At 40.2% G+C, this 14,197-nt stretch overlaps 1 protein-coding gene across 2 annotated transcripts in view; it reads left to right on the forward strand.

Annotated features, from left to right (window-relative positions):
* Positions 1–14,197, forward strand: part of PTPRG (protein tyrosine phosphatase receptor type G) — a 732,636-nt gene that overhangs the window by 496,259 nt on the left and 222,180 nt on the right. For both annotated transcript variants that reach the window (XM_082663439.1, XM_082663438.1), the window contains exon 5: positions 8,930–9,025. In XM_082663439.1, coding sequence (XP_082519565.1) covers positions 8,930–9,025 — 96 coding nt within the window. The remainder of the gene's footprint in view (positions 1–8,929; positions 9,026–14,197) is intronic.

Here is a 14,197-nt window from a genome sequence, read left to right on the forward strand (position 1 = left end):
TTGAATCCTGGCTTTATTACTTCTTAGACAAGACCCAATATCTCAGCCTTAATTTCCTTTTGTGTAAAATGGGGAAAATATTATAATGGTACCTACCCTCCAAATACCCCAAGGACTGAAGGAATTAATTCGCGTAAAGTATTGTAAGCATTGGATACATTAAAGCAGCCCTCCGCTGCTGCCTCTGGGCTTCATTTTGCAGTGTCTGCCCCAAGGGAAAGGGTGGAAAGAAGCAGCGCTAGGTCCATGTAATTGTTATTTAGTCCTCGGCTGGTGTGATTCTGCACACTCTGAGCCAGCCACCCTAACTTGCTCTATGACACAGGTAAGATCTCCCTAGCCTTATCCTCCTGCTTAGAACAGCCTCTGTTGAATGCAATGGGTACAGAGCAGGGAAGCAACGTCAGACGTGCTCCATTATTATAGGAGAAGACTATATTTTGTTCATCCCAGTTTCAAAAGCACAGCTTTTTCACTCATTTTATTTCTTTATTATCGAAATATACACAAAGAGTAAAATTCACAAGTAATCAGCGTACAGCTGAACGAATTTTCTCACTCGGAACCAGACCCCAGATCAAGAAAGAGCACTTTCTCGCCCCCTCCTTCCCCAAGATCCCTCTTCCAGTTACCACTCGCCAGGGGTAACCACTGTGTTGGCCTCTGAGTGGAAGAGTTTTTCCTGATTTTGTACATCATTCCAGCAGAATCACACAGTATATCTTTTTTTTTTTTTTTTTAAGAAAATTTCTGGGTGTTTTGTCTCAGCATGGTTTGTGAGATCCGTCCATATCATTACCTGCCATTGTAGTGCATTCTACATTGGCACTACAATTGTCACTGATTAGCATCTGGGTAGTTTCCAATTATTGGAGAGCCCATTGTTGATTAGCATCTGGGTAGTTTCCAATTTGGGTTTATTGAAAACAGCCCTTTCACTAACTTATTTGTGTTTTTCCCTTTTCTCTTTTTCCCCCATTAACTAATTTTTAAAGACACGTGAAACAATAGGGGGCCTATCGTAAACCAGATGCCGTGGGAGGTGCTTTACTTGAGTTATTTTATTTAATCCTCAGTGTAGCCCAGTGACAAACTTCTGACCCTCAGTTTCCTCATGGGGCTGCTAGGACGTGGAGAGGCTGACTAACTTCAACCGGCGGCTCACACAGCTATTGAATGGGAGAGCTGGAAGTTACGACCCTCCTTCCTGCGTCCGTGATGAGGGAATCTAACCAACACGTAGCCAGATGCTGAACCTACCTCACTTATGTCCAAACTGAGGCTGAACTGTAAGACATAACTCCACAAATCATGCATAGTAAATCCCTTACTGTTGGAAGCAAGAGCCTGAACTTTTCCCTACCAAGAGACGAGTGCAAAAGTTAAATGTTTGACTAGTCAGATGAATCACTGAGCCAGAAATTCCAAAAATCAACTAATAAATAGACTTATAATGGCATAAACAGGTTACACGCAGAGACTTTTAAAAGGGATCCCCAAAACACCCTGACACCTGATGGTATAGGAGTCATAGGCCTGCTGTGCAATTTGGGTTCTCCTGCTCCCAAAATTTGGATTCCTGCTGTATATAGTTGAAGATAATTCCATATTACAGAGCAAGGGAAATAATTAAGGATTAGTGCACTCTGTGATTAATGATACTGTATAAAGCAAACGTTTCAGAATGTTTATTTAAATGCTACCTTGCACGTAAAGATGTTGAATACCTGCTGTTCTCTGGGCCACGGTTCTTCTAAAAATATTCTTTCAATGAAGGCTGTGTGAAGCCCACACACAGGTTTCTTTGCTGCAGCTTGTGGCATGACTCATTGAGATTGTTGACCGGCCCAAACGATTTATTTTCACTTTTATTTGCATATCCCTTCTGGTCATAAAGAAAGTAATAAAGATACATACTAATAAACAGTGGGAGCTGTTGAATGTCTTCTTACTTTTCCCAAACATGTGAGTAGTGATTCGTTATTACAGTGATCCCATGAGGTCGGTATTACCTCTATGTGACAGAAGGGGACACTGAGCCTTAGAGATCTCAGGTGTCTTCCGTATACAAATCAGGTCTGATGCTGTAGCCCATGTCCTTTGGTCTTCATTTAATATCACCCAGTTGTGTTGTCTGTCAAGTTCATGGATATTTTTCTGTAAGTCGCGAGAGTGTGAACTGGGTTGTAGTAGGATATAATAGAACGTAGCCCCATTCTGCAGGGGAGAGGCTTGTTAGAAAGGGATGAATGAAGAGGACAGAGCTCAGAGCTCAAAGAAACTCAAAAAGGAACAGGGTTGCAGAACCGTTTTATAATGTGATGCACAGGCACGTATAAATATGTCTGGGTGTGTTTTGCTTAAAATCAGTAGTGACATTTAGGGGTGTATTAGTCAGAGTTCACCAGAGAAATAGGACCGATAGGGGTTATATACGAGAGAGAGACAGACAGAGAGGGAGGGAGATTGAGATTTTAAGGAAGTGGCTTCCTCAGTTGTGGAGATGGGCAAGTATGCAGTGTACAGAGCAGGCTGGAAATTCCAGCAAGAGATGATGTTGCAGGCTTAAGTCTCAAGGCTGGAAGCTCAGGCCGAATTTCTGTGTTGCAATCTGGAGACAGAATTCCTTCCTCTTAGGGCACCCTCTGGCTTTCAACTGACTGCACGTGGCCGCCACGTTATGGAGGGTAATTGGCTTTACTCAGAGTCTAGTGATTTAAATAGTAGTCATAGATTTTTTTAAAAATACCTTTACAGAAACATCTGGAATAATATTTGACCGAACAACCAGGCACCATAGCTAGGGCCAAGTCGACACATAAAATTAACCGTCACAGGGGGTAACAATATAATCATGACCCTTTAAAAAAGTAACTGGGAGTGAAGACTGTTCATTGATATAAAACAAAACACCCATATCATAGTTCTGAATTCAGAGTGTTTGTTATATAATATATATAGTGTGTATTTATCATTTTTCTCCATAATTTAAGTGGATAGATTTTCTTGTGTTGGGAGTGTAAAAATTTCAGACTGGAGTTGCTTGGGTGGAAAACAGTTTGAAATTCCTTGCAGATGAAAGAGAAAGTAATATAATCTGGGTTTAGCAGACCCATACCTGGGTCCACTTAGGCATTTCATAGTGATTTGGGCTTATATTTGGGCCTTCCTGAACATTTTCTCCAGCAGTTTAAGTCCGTTCATTCTCTTAGTATCCTGATCTCTCCCTGCTACTCATGTTATTTATTCTTAGAGATAGCAGGAACCTCATTATACTGATTGTGGCTTTATCATCTGACTATCGTGCAGCTAGCTACCCAGAGCTCCCACTCATTTTATTCATTCCAAAATATGAATTAATAGTATTTACAAGAACAGCACTGTTCAATACACAACCTTTAACTAGGCAGGTAGCCTTCCTGCCCTCATCAGTCTTCCTGTCTGATGGCAATGGCAGAATGAAAGAATTAGAACGTGTTGTGTTGAGTGTGTGTGATCTGGCTATATAGTAGTGAAGGTACAGCATAATCTAAAAATTAAGTTAGAGTAAGAACCTATTATCCAAAACCTTAATTCTGACACCATCATTTGCAAATCATCCAACAAGTGGAACCAGCAGATCATGAACTGTGTTGGGATTTTTACTTTGTCTTTGCTACATGTTTTTATTCTTAGGCAACTGTTTTTTGCCCACTGCCATGTTCTCAACTGGCTGACTACATGGTAGCCCTAAGAATGATCAGGAAAATACATTTTGCCTCTTCAGTTCTGTTATCTACTGCCTCTTATTAATTCTGCTCTTGCCTTTCTAGTCACCATCTTTATTTCACTGTGTTTATGTCTCACCTGTTCTTTTCCTGTAGCTTTTCCTATGTGTTCTTCCATTCTGTTAAAGATGAACGACAGTATCCTGGAAATGTCTGATGAATCTATCGGTAGATGGCCTTTCCTCTGGGCTGTCTGCGTGCCATTTCCTTAATTCATCATGAATTTTTTTCTCGGGCCATGTACGTGAGGGGGGTTACACGTTGCAGAAATATTATGTAAGTTTTTTGAGAGGAAATTAAAATGTAGAGCTTTCTAAATCACCAAAGAAAGTACTGCTGGATTTTCCACTCTTGCATTGGGATCATTTCTTCTTGCCGCCATCACGACAGGGATGTGAGAGCTGACTTACACAAACAACTACCACATTAGAGAATAGGAAGTCCACCTTCAAGAAAATATCCCCTCTTGCCCATTGCCTGTATTATTCTGTATTCATTTAGTGTATGCCTTACGTGACCATGAGCCATTTACTACTTTAGGCATTTTTGTGGTACATGTATCTACAACTCAACTTTGGCATTCAAAAAAAAGTGTGAACCTTGTCTTATTATTGATATTTTTGTCTTCCCAAGTGCAAACTGTCTTCATTTGTCATAGTGCCTTATACATAATAGGCATTAAGCAAATTTTTTTGCCTACTGGAAGGAAGCACAGTGATTAAGGCTTTGACTAGGATCGGAACAATTCGTTTTTATCCCAACCCCACCCTCCGTCCTGAAGAGTGTTGTAATTTTAGAAATCCTTCTTTTCTTTGGCTGTAAAATGAGGATCATGGTGGTACCTACTTCAGTGAGTATCAATGAATGAGAGTACAGTGCCTGATATACAGTAGGCACTTTATAAATATTTGAAAAATAACAACATGAAGAAAAGTACAGATGGCCATCGTTTTCAGATTTGTTGATTTTTATTTATTCAGCTTAACACAGATAGTGATACAAATTGGAAACCTGGCATATATATAGTTTTAAATCAAACTGCAGCTAGGACAGTTTTAAATGTAAGGGGGGAAATAGAACACAGCGGGAGAAAAGGGCAGCCGAGTGGGCATTTTGTTGTGACTCTGTATACATCATGCTAGGACCCTATAACACGAGAGCATTGACTGCTGTCAACCCTGTTCTCACAGAACCTATCACATCTTCCTCCCGTTACTTGATAGTGTTGTCATTCATTCGGCCATTTTCCCTATGTATGATTTAGCACATGCTTCCTGGTCAGTGACGGGGTAGAATACCGTTTTCCAAATGTCAGGTTATGTCACATTATACTCGATGTTATCTATCACCTTGATCTGGCTAGAGGAATTCCTGCAGATTTTTCCATTCCAACCATTACACGAGGTCAAATTAAATGATCCACCAGGCCTGTTTTTCTTGCTCATGAGTTTAAAATACTTTATAGGACTGGTCCTTCCGTTGCACCCTGGTCTACCCACAGTCTACCAGTGGCTTTTTTGGTTGACCTTCATACAGTTTGTTTCTGTTGTTGGGGAGACTTACATATCTCATGGCACTCTTTGTGTTGGAGGGACATTCATTTACACCAAGTTGACCCGGTTTTCTGTCCTGGTTGGAATAGACATACAGAGCCTCAAGCTGTACGGTTTTCTTGAAGAACCAAAGTGTTCCAATATCAAACATATTTGGAAAATATTGAGTTCACACTCTTTGGTCTTTAAATACCATTCCTCACTAAAAGAAACCAGGGCTCAGTCAAGAAATGGCCAATTCCAGGGCTGGAACAGGGGAAATGCAAGGTGAGGTTAGAACATCTGTGCCAGCTAATAAGGAGGTGCTAAAGGATGAAAAATGATGGGAGCATGACAAAATGACAAAGGAATCTGTTTGAAGGGTCTCCTGCTGGGCAGATTGGTGCTCTGTGAAGCCACAGTACTACAACTGTGGTCCCCTGCCCAAAAGGCACGACCTGAGTCTAATCATGAGAAACCATGAGACCGACCCCAATTCTACATAATAACCGGGCTGCACACTTCAGACTACCAAATAAAGAAAAAGAAAGGCTGAGTAACCGTCCCAGGTGAAAGTTGGGGGTCGGAGGGGTCAGTACGAAGAGACATGGCAACTGAATGCAAAGTTAGGTCCTAGATTGGATTCCTGGACCAAGAACCAAATAATGGTCTATAATAAACTTTGTGTCAAAGTGAAACTTGCTCATTTTAATAATGTTACTGTGGCTATGTAACAGAATATCCTTATTCTTAGAAACGATACGCTTAAGTATGTATTGGTAAAGGGGCGTGTTTTCTCCCACCTAACGATTAAGTGAATCAGGGAAGATAATTGCTTGGAGGGAGAGAGGAAGAATGCAGATGGGTAAAATATACATTGGTGATGTGTGTAAAGAATCTAAGGGACAGTTAATAGATCTCTTTATTGCCCGATTTCCCAGGTTTTTTCTTCAGTTTCAATTCACCACGTTTCTACAGGAAGAGGATTGCTATACAGTAAGCTTGACTTCAATTCACATTATTAGAGGGCACGCACTTTGCGGGAGGCTGAAGGAAGGCTCTGAACGTGGCACTTGAGAGCAGATACAGAAGGTTGATGGGCTTCCTCGCAGTATTCAGCAGCCACCCCGATCCCTTCCAAAGATGTTTTTGTAAAATAGGTTTCTAGCCTGTGCCTAAAGTTGTCTCATCAACAATAACAACAAAATGATTTCAAGTCCAGTGCCCTCTCGGCAAAACTCCACCTACTTATTTACTTTTGTATTTAAGATACCTTTAAAAGTTAACATAGTTCAATAGACTACAACTTGAGAGAAATAGCAAGGAAAGCTGATACTTCAGACCTATGGCTGCTGTTCTCTTTATGAGACATTTTATTATCCTGACGGGTGGAGCCGTGACTCAAAGACATTTTCTAAAAATGAATTTCCTCACCCGGTTGTAAATGAAAATGCTCTTGAAGAGATCTTAAAGTATTTTGTATCACACACTATTCAGGTGATGCGTTAAACAATGCTACCCCTGCTCATGGGCTGAAGAATAAGAAAACCTTCTGTGAACTTAGTTCATTTGAGGGCCTGGGTTTTCAAAGGAAAGTTAAGTGTAATTTTCTGAATATACTTATGCAGAGTTTCTTTCTTGGGTTAGTGGCATTGTCCCCAAAGCAATTCACCCAGTATTAAACTATTTTAATCTGCACCTCATTGAATGGATTTTTCCTCAGAGTAAATTCATGATGTCTGTAGCCGTCCAGATGTAAAGGCAACACATGTATAAGAGGTTGCCAGCGTCAGTGGGAATGCAGAGTCTAAGGAAAATAATTCACCGTAAGAAAGAATATTCTCCAAAAGAATCTACCCATCCTTCTCCCATCCACTTGGTTATCTAACTTTTCCTTAAAAGTGTCCTGATTTGGGCTCCCTAAATATACCCTTCAGAGAAGATATGTCACCTTGTTCTTAACGTCTTGGTTACTTCAGTCAGCAGGACTCTGTTCACCTTTGACGTGTACTTCAGCTTGTCTCTCTGACTTCCCTTTTCCCATTGGGAATTTATCATTTAGTATCAAGTCTCCATACTCCATCTGGGGTGTGGTTGTTCAGAAAATAGCATCATGTCATTTGGAAAAGTGGGAAAATAGAGGTCATGGAAGAGAGCTAATGATAGAGGAGATTTGATTTTCTGGAAAGAGTAGGGGCCATTCTAGAAGATTCAGTGCAATCACATTCATATTAGACATCTAAAGATACCTGCCAAAAGTTAATGTGATAAGGATGACGATTTGTGGAGCACAGTTAAGGTCCAGGCATAGTGCTACACACTGTACCCTGCACCTACATGTTTGATCCCCACACCCATCCTACCAAGGGTAGGATGATCAAGCGCTTGATTCTATACGGAAGGAATGATGCTTAGATATTCGCTGGCTTGCCTGAGGGCTCACATGCAAGTAAACGAAGAAGCTGGAATAGGGTCTCAGATCTTTTATTTTTATCACATATGTAGTCTCTCAAGAATACTCTGTAGGTTGTTTTTGTTCTCTGAATTGTTCAGGTATTGAGGAATGTGCAGACATTAAAATTGTATAATTATTTTAAGTTGATTTATCCGTGTTCTGCTTTTTGAGTGAGAAACCCTTGCCACATGTAAGAGAAGGTATTTAAGGTTGGGATGAGAGCACCTGGACTTTACACTCATCAACTGATGTTTCTTTTTAACCAAGTCGGCATCAACTTTCTGAAGTACGATTTCCTCATCTGTAACTGAATGTAGTAATTTCTGCCCAGTCTTCACAGGGATTGTTAGATAGATTTAGTGAAATCATGAATGGGATGGCTTTTTGCAAACTGAAAAATATTAAGCATTATTTATTTATTTTTTTGTGGTACGCGGGCCTCTCACTGTTGTGGCCTCTCCCGTTGCAGAGCACAGGCTCCAGACGCGCAGGCTCAGCGACCGTGGCTCACGGGCCCAGCCGCTCCGCGGCATGTGGGATCCTCCCGGACCGGGGCACGAACCCACGTCCCCTGCATCGGCAGGCGGACTCTCAACCACTGCGCCACCAGGGAAGCCCTATTAAGCATTATTATTATCATTACCACTATATTCTATTTTGATTGACTAAAATAGTCCATTTGGACTGTTTCTCAAAGCTACTGAGAGCCCCCCTCAGATTCTCGTCATTGGAATGGGCATTATCTATAAACATGTGTCCATTTAAGCGTTTATAATTTTAACATAGGGACTGAATCTCACAGTCTTAGTTTCCTACTTCATGGTATTTAACTGCATTAAAATTTTGTTTCTTAATAGGGACATTTCACCATGACATGAGTATTAGGTAATAAGAAGGTGTTGGTGTTACTTGTTTTGTGTGGCCTGAAGGCATTGTAGTTATGTGGAAAGATGTGTGTTTTAGTGATACCTACTGAAGTATGTAGGGGTAAAACGATATGATGTCTGGGGTTTGCTTTCAAATACTTTAGCAAAGAAAGAAGTATGGATAGATGAGTACCTTTGGCAAAATCTTAGCATGTTGGGGAATCTGGGTCCATCGTACTACTCTCTCTACTTCTGCACAGGTTTTCCTAATGTATTTTCCTAATACGTTTCTTAATTGTTCTTCTACAGATGCAGATTTTCTTTTACAATCCAGATGACTTTGACAGCTTTCAAACTGCCATTTCTGAAAACAGAATAATCGGAGCCATGGCCATATTTTTTCAAGTAAGTTAACGGTGGGCTTAAGCATTGATACTTCAACCAAAGAGTTCTCTCGAGTATTTTTTTTTTAATTCACCGAATTGTTCTATGTTTAATGAATGCATCTGTTTTCTAGTTCACACCTGTCTAAATGAAAGATATTTCATATTGTCTAATGTGTGATTTAAAATGTAAATAAGTATGTTTAGAAACGTAATGAAAATTTTTGCATGAATTATTCTGATTTTATTGCTACTTGACTGGTGCACAGATTGAAGAACACATTTATCATCTAAGTTGCTTCACTGCTGAAGCGTCTTGAACAGGTTCCTACAGCATATTAAGAGACTGATGTAAAAAAAAAAGTGGTTTTTCTTTGGAGCAACTTTAAATTTGACATTACTTGCAAGTAGGTTAATAAATTGCATTGGTCATTTATCTAAAGAGACCTCGTTCTCACCCCACCCCACCCCCGCCAGAAATCCCCATGGTAACTAAAATTTTTATTGGGACCATTTCCAAGTTAGTACATTTTCATTAAATGAAGTCCCTAGTGTGGGTTTTGGCACACAGTAGACATTTGGTAAATGCCAAATAAAATATGTATCTGTGTCCAGCCATCCCTGTTTCTATGGGATGGAGACCCTGTGGTATATGTGTCTTCTCTGCACGAACAGAAGTCTATTCTGGGCACTGTGCTGTTGCCAGTTCACTTGGGTTCTGTCTGGACGCCTTCTGCATCTAAACCGTGATTGTTTTGCCTTAGGCAATACTGAGGTCACTTGAACTTCCATTCTTAGACAGTTTCCACTTACATAGTTACCTCTTATTTTCTGTTATTGTCCTCTTAGCACACTGTTTTTCATGTTGCTGGACCTCTACTCCTGCAGCCCTGCCATCAGACCTACCCCTGCCTCCCTCCCTGTCATGCCCACCCATGTCCAGTCCAACCAGGTTCTCCTTTATAGGTCATCCTTTTTATAGAAAATAAATTTTAAGAATGTTTTTATGAGTACTGGCAGGTCTGTTTCACAGCGTGCTCTACCCAAAAGCTTTCTGTTTTTCCGGCTCTAGAAACTCTTGTTAAATGTAAGCCCAGTTAAAGTATTGGGCAGGGGGGGGCACATTGGTGTACAAACCAGCAAAAGACCTCAGTGTGAAATCTAGGTTTTGGATTTTTAAAGTATTTCCAGGACACGAGTGTAGTTCAAATACAAAGAAATTTAATGTGTATTTCATCTGGTTAGTCCTCTAAATTTTGACTTGCTGTCCTGTAGACACAAAATAGAGGGCAGATAATATAAAATAGAATAGTTTTTCTTTTTTTTCTTTTTTTTTCTTTTTTTTTAGGTAGCAGCTGTGTTGAGCTGCTTTCTTTGTTTTCTTTATGAGTCCACATATGCATTTATACATCAGAGTTCACACTATGTCATGTAGTGGAAAGAAGACGGTATTGTTATTTTAATATGGCAGTCTCGTTAGAACCTGTATTTTGAGATCTCTGTGTTTTGAATCTTTCTAATAAGAATGCTAAATTTGGGAGTTTGGTATTTCTCCCCCAAATAGAGAAATCTTGACCTGTATTTCCAAATTCAAACCTGGCATGTTACATTTTGGTATTGAAGAGGTATTTATGATTGTTTCAGCAGTGATTCAATGCCAGATATGGTACCAGTTGCTACATTAAATATATAAGATGAATATAGTCAGCTCCTGCCCACTAGGAGGACCTCGCTGTCACAGTCCCATGTGATAATGGCTAGAACGACATGAGTAGAGAAACTTTTCCACTTGTAAAAGGCTGTGGTCTGACTTGGTGCTCATAAACTCACATATTCATTTTCCAGAGTGATAGGATGTGAATGACCTACCAGTGCATGTCTAGGCAAGGCTAATTTCTGTGCAGTTGCTGTAGCTTTGATGCCAACTTACTCCACACACTAGAATAATTTTCTAACACTTTCCATTTTTCATTATCTTTGTTTCTTTTTTCTTCCGGATCATGTGCCTGTTATGCTGGGTAGTTTTGGCTCTCTCACTGCCTTTGCTGTGATTAGATATGATGAGGTTCTTATGTTTCCAAAACACCAAAGCAAACACAAACCTAGCAGACGCATGGCCGACCAGGGAACCATATATTGGCTGAGAGGATAGGTTGCCTGCAGGTGGTCCTATTGTGGCTCATGGACATGATTATGGATGCTACATAGTGTTTACAATTATTTTCTTCAGTTAAATATGGAAGATTTTACATAAAATTTCCTGATGATGTTGCAGTAATCAAGATCTGAGTAGTGACTCTCTGTCTCCTTCGGAGGGGGTGTGAATTCCCATGGCAGCACAGTCTCTAGGCTGTTTTCTTCATGACTTCCTGTCAACATGACCTTGAGATCATGACTCCAACCTGGACCCCAGTAACTTTGACTAGTGCCTGACATCTTTTGGTTACAGACAGAGTTGAAGGTCAGTCTCAGTGCTGAAATATAGTGAGCTGGGTTTCCCCTGAGTGCTTTGTGTGAACACTGGTAAAGGAAGGATCGCCTCCAGGTATGGAAGAAAACAAGTCATGGCAGCCCCACGTGGTCTTACGCGTTTGGGCCCACACAGCGCTAGAAGGTGCATTCACTTCATAGCTACTCCTGACTGGAATATTTATTACCGTTTTCCAACATATGTTAGTCATGCATCTCGAGGAAGGAACACCTCTATTCTAGTTCACACACCTTTGGCCTCGCAGCCTTCTAGAAGATATACGGGAAAGGAAGGGGAAAGTCTGATTTTAAAGGATTTTTTAAATAAAGAAGTTAAAACATGAAATTGGCAAGGGATGGAGATATTTGTTGTTAAACCACTAAAGAGAATAAATAAATGCTTGTTTAGCTAATTTATATTAGTACAAAGTTAATTATTTTCTGTTCGTTAAAATAGAATCTCCACTATACTAGTTCGCCTGATTTGAATTCCTGTGGAAATGTAAATGCCAAAAGTTATTAAAATGCTCTCTTGATATATTATTCTGATAACACTCTACTTGGGTTATCTGTTTGAAGAAGTAAGAAATGAAAACCTAGGTTTATAAGACAGTTGAAATGACAGTGGAATGATAAGGCAATTTGTCGAAGGATGCTTTGCTTTGAAAATAACTCAAAAAGATTTAAATAGCTTTGATTTAAGGTTACAAATCTTTGTCGACTTAAGTTGGGATTACATCCTAATAAACCCGTCATAAGTTTAAAATATCTTAAGTGGAAAATGCATTTAATACACCCAAGTTACCGAACGTCATAGCTTAGCCCAGCCTCCCTTAAACACGCTCAGAACACTTGTATTAGCCTGCAGTTGGGCACAATTATATAACACAAAGCCTTTTTTTTTTGCGGTATGCGGGCCTCTCACTGTTGTGGCCTCTCCCGTTGCGGAGCACACGCTCCGGACGCGCAGGCTCAGCGGCCATGGCTCACGGGCCCAGCCGCTCCGCGGCATGTGGGATCCTCCCGGTCTGGGGCACGAACCCGCGTCCCCTGCATCGGCAGGTGGACTCTCAACCACTGCGCCACCAGGGAAGCCCCAAAGCCTATTATATTAACAAAAAGTCTAACACAACATGAAGTTTTGACTGTCTCATGGAATTTACTGAATTCTCTACTGAAAGGGAAAAACAGAACGGTTGGGTACGGAATGGTTGGACGAGTACTGGTTGTTTACCCTTGTGATCCAGTGGCTGACTGGGAGCTTCGGCCCACTACCCTGCCCGGCGTCAGGAGAGAGTATCTCACCATATCGCTAGCCCAGGAAAAGATCAAAATCTGAAGTAATGTGTGTCACTTTCACACCATCATAAAGTCAAAGAAGTCATAAGTTAGGGACCATCTGTATAGAGCACAGAGTACTCAATCCTCAGATTGACCTTTCCCTTTAACTTGACCTAAATTATTTTCTTTTAATATATTTTGGAGTATAGTTGATTTACAATGTTCTGTTAGTTTCAGGTGTACAGCAAAGTGAATCACTTATACATATGCATATATCCACTTTTTTTTTTTAGGTTCTTTTCCCATATAGGCCATTGCAGAGTATCGAGAAGATTCCCTGTGCTATACGTAGTGTGTGTATATGTCAATCCCAATCTCCCAATTTATCCTTACCCCTGGTAACCATAAATTTGTTTTCTACATCTGTGACTCTACTTTTTTTTGTAAATAAGTCCATTTGTACAAACAATAAATGCTGGAGAGGGTGTGGGGAAAAGGGAACCCTCCTCCACTGTTGGTGGGAATGTAAATTGGTACAACCACTATGGAGACCAGTGGGAGGTTCCCTCAAAAACTAAAACTAGAACTACCATTTGACCTATATTTTTTTAGATCAAGAATCTTCTATGATCGCCCTCAGAATTGGGTTCTGATTTGGTTTTTCCTTCTTCCAATCTGTTTCTTCATCATTCCTCTTGGAACGCGTCCCTCCATTTTCCCACCAGCATCGAAATGTCTTCGAACTGTGCACCCTTATTAATGGTTTTCAGTCTGATGCTCTTAGAGGTTTGGGATCCCCAAACTTTTTTAAATTTTGATTACTGTGGTTTTATAGGTTTGATTTTTGTGGATTTTTTTTTTTTTTTTTTGAGGAAGCACGTGATTATCTTTGAACATGTTATGGGGAGGAAACCTCAGGTGTTTTACTACCCAGTTGCTACTGTTATTTGAATGCCAGAAATTTTATTTTTATTGATTTCCTGATTCCATTGAACTTTAGAATTATAAATGCATGATTCTTTAAGAGCATCTGTGTTTAGAAATTTTTCTCGTGTGGTTCTTTCCAGCTTCCTTGTTAGACCCTTTTGGGTTTAATCGCTTCTGAATCTTTGCATCAGACACAAAGATAAAATTTTTATCACGTCTGCATCCAGAGGCCCAGTCAACAGCATATTTCTTGTACATTTAGGAAATAAATAAATTGATTTTTAGGTTGTCTGAAAGTATTTCTTTTTTGACAGCCTATCTTCACCAACTCCATTGAGGCTTCTTCATTTAATGTTAGCGGCTCTGCTGCTTCTGGGAGGATTGAGCCCCTTTACACGAGTATTTGCTTTTTTCCTATTTAAATTTCTACCCACTGTCTGACTGCTGTCCTTTGGTTTTCTCTAATGTCTGTCACTCAGTCATTTGGGCCCTCTTCACTTCTGCCCTTCTTTCATTG

Source organism: Grampus griseus (genome assembly GCF_964374135.1).
Source record: "Grampus griseus genome assembly, chromosome: 10".
Classification (NCBI taxonomy): Eukaryota; Metazoa; Chordata; class Mammalia; order Artiodactyla; family Delphinidae; genus Grampus; species Grampus griseus.